The sequence below is a fragment of the Chanodichthys erythropterus genome, chromosome 16, assembly GCF_024489055.1.
Source record: "Chanodichthys erythropterus isolate Z2021 chromosome 16, ASM2448905v1, whole genome shotgun sequence".
Taxonomy (NCBI): Eukaryota; Metazoa; Chordata; class Actinopteri; order Cypriniformes; family Xenocyprididae; genus Chanodichthys; species Chanodichthys erythropterus.
Window position 1 is genome coordinate 38671971 of NC_090236.1, and position 5966 is coordinate 38677936.

The following is a 5966-nucleotide window of genomic DNA, read 5'->3' on the forward strand; positions in this document are numbered from 1 at the left end:
GGGTCTTACAGGTGTGGAACGACATGAGGGTGAGTAATAAATGACAGAAATAATGAAGTATTCAGAGATGTTAATGAAGTCAGTGTTTTTACGGAAATGATAATGTGTATAAGGAGTGTTTCAGTTTTTTTGTTTTGTAATTATAAAACATCCTGGATACATTTGAAATGCTTTTTGTGTAGTTTATTATACTTGTTTTACAGAATAAAGTTTATTTCGTAGCTTAAATAAATTACATGTTAGTCAGAGATTGACATGTTTGTCTTGTCAAAAATGCTACATCCAGCTGTTGCTAATTCATTGACTTTTGACAAATGAAGTTCTTTTCAAGTGGTTTCTAGGAATAGTGTAATGAAAAGGATTCAGAGGAGGCTGTTTAAACCAAGCGTGACATTTAATAAACCTGATTGTATTCACAAAAAGAACAGGTGTGATGCATGATTGAGTCATTTTGGCTCAACAGACTGAAGCCATACAAAAAGGAACATTTGAGAGACAGCTGGAGACAGTGAGGACAGTGGACCCACAGCAGAAAACACCTGCACGGGTTTTCATTTACAAAAGAACAACGATGAAATAACATTGGCATCATTTTGTATCCTTAATTGACGTGTCTTGATCATCTGAAAAATAAGGGGAAAAAATAAAATAATCAATATTTATACTCAATGCACATGCAGATGTTCCTCAAGGTGCTTTACAGAGTTTTAAACACTTAGTGATGAATATAACAAAATATAGCACAAATGCATTCAAGACAAACAGGTGATTTCTCATACCTGTTCAGCCAGCCATGATATGCTTTACAAAAGCTGTGGGGTAAAAAGACAAAATCTATGTTAATATTCTGTGCTAGTGCATGTTTAGTACTATTCTGAGTCAAGTGTTGATATTTTTATTATTTTTAAACAAAATCACGTGGGTATAGTATCCCAAGTTCTTGCGTTTCACAGAAAATATTGTAATAGATGGGTCAACATTGCCATCTAGTGGAGAAGAGAACACCTATTCTCATTAGGGTTTTTTTTTTTTTCTCTTTTTTTTCTACTGATAACAGATGTTGATGGATTCGTGGACATGCTGACACTGAATGAAAGAGCTGAACAGCAGATGATGGAGTTGTAGAAGTGTGTAGAAGCTCACCTTCATAGTTTATACAGCCGTTTGCATCCTCCTGTCCAGCCATCAGCTGCTCGACCTCATCTTCCTTCATCTTCTCACCTAACGAGAACAAACACACACATGTTCTCACTACAGTGATCTAAATCATCATCTGACCTGAAAGGATTGATTCTTGTGTCCATGTTGTGTGATTATGCAGTCTCAATTTATTAATTATTATTACGATTTATTATGCAGTGTCACAGTGTGCTCTCTCTCTTGTTTGCATTGAGAATCAATGTATTAAGAATGGTTTTGAGGAATTAAATTTGTTTTGTAATTGTCATGATTCAATGAAATCTCTAAAAGCAATTTTTAATATCTTGCTCAGTTTGCTTCTCAAGTAAATTGACATTGTTTTAATGACAAATAAGTCAGTTTTTATATATATATATATATATATATATATATATATATATATATATATATATATATATATATATATATATATATATATATATATATATATATAACCAATATAATATATTGGTATTTATATAAAATAATAAAATGGAATGTTCCATTAACGTTCACATAACCAAGAAAAACGTTTTTAATGTTTTTTTTTTTTTAAAACTGGAGGCTCTGAATGCTCAGAGAACAGAAATAGCATTTTCATAACTTAATGATAATGTTAGTAAAATGTTCTAACAACATATGTTTATATATATATATATATATATATATATATATATATATATATAATATATATATATATATATATATATATATATATATTACCCCAATATAAAGTCTAAAAAAAACAGCTAACAAACATATGTTTTAAAAAAAAAATTAAAAACGTTTTTCTTGGTTATGTGAACGTTAAGGGAACATTCCATTTTATCTTTCTTCAAACATAATAGGAATGTTACTTTTGAATGTTCTCTGAATGTTCTAAAACAAGTACACTGTAAAAAAGAATTGTTGGTTTAACTTAAAGTAAATTTCCTGCTTGCCTTAAAATTTTGAGTTCATTGAAATTAAAAATTTGAGTTCATACAACAAGGGCGATTGGTTTAATCAACAGAAACTCAAAATACTATGTTATCTGATCCACATTAATTATTGAAGTTCATTTGACAAAAGAAAAAATGCATAACAAATCATGAAACTATTTTTTTTACAGAGTAGTTACATTTAAAAAAAAAAAGTTAGAAAAATGTAAAACTAAAACATTTTATGAATGATGCATAAATATTTGTGCTAATGTTTTGAGAACATTATTATATATAAAACTGGATAACTAACGAACGTTCTATTAATGTTACTGGAAGAATGTTTGTTCATAACTTTGAAAGAACATTAGTTAAAGTTCAGAGAATGTTCCCTGTTAGCTGAGAAGATCTTTGCAGCTACTACAGGAATTTGCTTATATAGAAGACAATTAAATATCATCAACAGGTGCAGTTTTTTATTATTATTATTATGAATGTTGAAGCTTACCCAGAGTAGCGAGGACGTGTCTGAGCTCAGCACCCATCACTGTTCCATTCCCCTCTTTGTCAAACACTCTCAGGCCCTCAACAAAGTCCTCAAAGGTGCCACGGTCTTTGGCCTTGCAGATGTGTTGATGCATGGGCAGGAACTGGTCAAAGTCCAGCATCTTCACTTGCATATCTGAGAGTGGACAGAGTGGACAGTCGGGCTTATGTTCATAGATAGTGGAAGTCTGAGAGGGTCAGGGTCTCACCTTCAGCTTTGGGTTTGCCTAACACGTGCAGAACTTCAGCGTTGGTGGGGTTCTGACCCAAGGCCCTGATCAGGTCACCACACTGAGCGAAGGTGATTTTCATCTCGTTGGTTGGCGTCCGGTCAAACAGCTGGAACGCATCCTTGAAATCTGCAGAGAAAAAGACAATGGGACATCATCAGTTTCTCAGGCTCCAACAGACCTAAAACCTCCACGCTGCTCATGTGGAGTGAGGAGCAGCAGCTCAAACACTCAAACCCCCCCTGTGAAAACTGTGTTGAAATCGGACATTGCTTTAGTATGGAAATGGTAGTTTAAAAATTTTAGTGTCTCAATTTTTAGGATATCACATTCAAATTTGGAACACAAATTGGTTAGACGTATGGCTTTGATTTTCTTGCAATTTTACAGGCTAAATTATTTGATAAAATATACACTCTAAAAAATGCTGGGTTAAAAACAACCCATGTTGGGTTGAAAATGGACAAACCCAGCGATTGGGTTGTTTTAACCCAGCGGTTGGGTTAAATGTTTGCCCAACGTGCTGGGCAGTTTTATTTAACTCAACTATTGCTTAAAAATGACTATATATATATATATATATATATATATATATATATATATATATATATATATATATATATATATATATATATATGTCTGGCTTAAAATGAACCCAAAATATGTTGGAAATTAAAAATCAGACACATAATTACTAGAGGAAACAATAATAATCAAAAGGTGAACATTTATTAATAAGCAATTTAACAAAAGTTTATTGTTTAAGTAATAATCTTATTAAATTAAACATATTAATAAATGTTAATTTCCAACAAACTTTGGGTTCATTTTAAGCAAGCAATACAGTAATTTTTAAACAATAGTTGAGTTAAATAAAACTACTCAGCAGGTTGGGCAAACATGTAACCCAACCACTGGGTTAAAACAGCCCAATCGCTCTGTCCATTTTCAACCTAACTTGGGTTGTTTTTAACCCAGCATAAATATTAAGTTCAGGACATTTACTTTGATTATGTCAAGTCATGATTTCATTATTCAGTATTTTGTCTTGTTTTAAACATCATTTAAAAGCAATACATTTACTCTAAAGACTTTACTTGTTTTGAGAGAATAAAACTTCTGAAAACAGAATCAGCAACATCCTTAAGTAAGATATATTAAATAGATTTAACATGCTAACATAATGCATACAAAAATCTGACTTACCCTCAATCTGCTCAGCGGTGAATTCAATCTGCCAAGAAAAAGAAAAAAAAAAAGAAAATAAATAAATAATCATACAAAACTCTGAAGTTTAATAAATTACACACGAGGTTATAATTGGATTAGATGCGGTAGATGTGATTATTAATGCTCGGGTGGTATTTGTCCTTCATCACGGCTGTCAGATGTCTCTGGTTACTCAAGCTCAACCCCGTTTGTCCTGTGACGCATTGTCCAAAAGAATTTATGGCCAACCTTGGGCGCGTGTGTTCACCCGATACCCCTTTTGTCATCTCAGCACAAACTGTTTAACGACAGGGTTAGACAGTGATTGAAGGCCGCGGACACATGACGCTGACAAGATGCTTTTTACGGCCTTAGTAAATGAAAAAATGCCAAAAGATGAGCCCTACTGAGGGAACAGTTAAGATTATGACCTAACAATACAACTACATGAGAGTTGTAACTCTGCATTTTGTCCTGCCAAAGATAATTGAACAGATTTACATCCCAAAACTATTATTAATGCTTCACTGCCATTAAGTGCCATTGTATCTGTTTGTTTGAATTGCATTAAAGCATATTACCCATTGAGGCACAACCAATCACAAAAACAATGACACTGGATGCAGGAAATTATAGAGGAGCTGTAAAAGATTATTCTCAGGAATAAGAGCTTCTCGTGTTCTAGTCGATTGACATGCTTGTTCTCAACAAAAGCTGTAGATGGATTGGAAATTGCTTCAGAGTTTGGGTGGTCCATTCTGGGGTAACATAATCAAAATCACATTGTGTGGCCCAAACCTCAATGGTTTGGAACATATATCATGGCTTCTCTTAACCCCAAATTTTCAGACTATGGAAATGTGGTGGCAATGTTGACCACTAAAATCTCTTTTGTTGTCATACTCTCAACTTTCCACCATTTCACTAGCAAAAACTACTTGACCTGCACAGAAAGTGATGATCTGTTTGAGTCTAGTGTATTTATTTATATATATCTTGTGGAAATAATGCAAGTTGCTAAAACACTCGGATGTGGGAAAGAAGTTCTCTGATGGTAACAAAACAAACTCTGACAATTGTTTAGTTCAATGCAAATGGCTTCTCAAATCAGTTCTGAGCTCTGCAGATTAAACAAATATGTACACGACACACTGCCAAACGCAGCTGATCGGCAGACGGCGGGAGAGATCATTTGGCATTAACAGCCATTATTCAACAGCAGGTTGTCTTTTTGAATGCTCTTGCTTAAAATAGCGCATGGACAATAAAGAAACCAGTGGTAATCTTTGTGAGTAGGCAATATTTCTCCTCAGGAAGTCCACCTTAAGTAAAACTCAGATGCAAGTCTTTGGCAGCAGGAATGATGGTATAATTAGGCTATTATTTTCACTTCATCCTTCACCATAAATAATAGGGAAACAGAAGAATAAGAAGACTTGTTGCTCAGTGCAAACCAAACGAACAAAGACCTTAATCAGACTAGACACCATAAATGAAAATACAAATCCGTTCAATCTCTTGCAGTGGATCTCAACTGGTACCTGGACTTCGGCTGGGTTAAACTCCGGCTCCTTGGGAGGCTCGGGCTCTGGGGGTTTGGGTGCAGCTACTGGTTTGGGCTCTTCCTTCTTCTTGGGGGCCATGCTGATGGTTACGATGCAACACAGAGGGACAGAGACGGCACAGGGTCAGACACACTCTGGGTACAGGACTCCATGCTGCGGGACGACACTTTATCCTCGGAGTAGCAGGTAAGTCCGGCCCCCTTTTGTCCCAAGAAGGTGCCAGATACCAAGAGGAAGGCCGTAAAAGGACAAGCGCTAAGGCTTCTATTTGAGACACATTGTTCTCTCACAATAGATTCTCTGGTCCATCTGTACAG

General features: G+C 34.8%; 1 protein-coding gene across 1 annotated transcript; it reads right to left on the minus strand.

The window, feature by feature from the left end:
* Nucleotides 1-250: 250 nt before the first annotated feature.
* myl13 (myosin, light chain 13) lies at nucleotides 251-5742 on the minus strand. The gene is made up of 7 exons (XM_067362310.1): nucleotides 5626-5742; nucleotides 4082-4109; nucleotides 2855-3004; nucleotides 2608-2781; nucleotides 1144-1221; nucleotides 780-812; nucleotides 251-623 (listed from the first exon to the last, which is right to left on the minus strand). The coding sequence occupies exons 1-6, from the start codon at nucleotides 5725-5727 to the stop codon at nucleotides 784-786; spliced, it is 561 nt and encodes a 186-aa protein (XP_067218411.1). The 5' UTR covers nucleotides 5728-5742; the 3' UTR covers nucleotides 251-623; nucleotides 780-783.
* Nucleotides 5743-5966: the final 224 nt, after the last annotated feature.

Bases quoted from the DNA above. Each gene is read 5' to 3' on its own strand.
- myl13 (XM_067362310.1), bottom strand. From the start codon at position 5,727: ATGGCCCCCAAGAAGAAGGAAGAGCCCAAACCAGTAGCTGCACCCAAA. The intron at 4,110-5,625 runs GTACCAGTTGAG...TTTTCTTGGCAG, and splicing joins TTAACCCAGCCGAAGTCCAG to ATTGAATTCACCGCTGAGCA. The intron at 1,222-2,607 runs GTAAGCTTCAAC...TGTTCTCGTTAG, and splicing joins ACACGTCCTCGCTACTCTGG to GTGAGAAGATGAAGGAAGAT.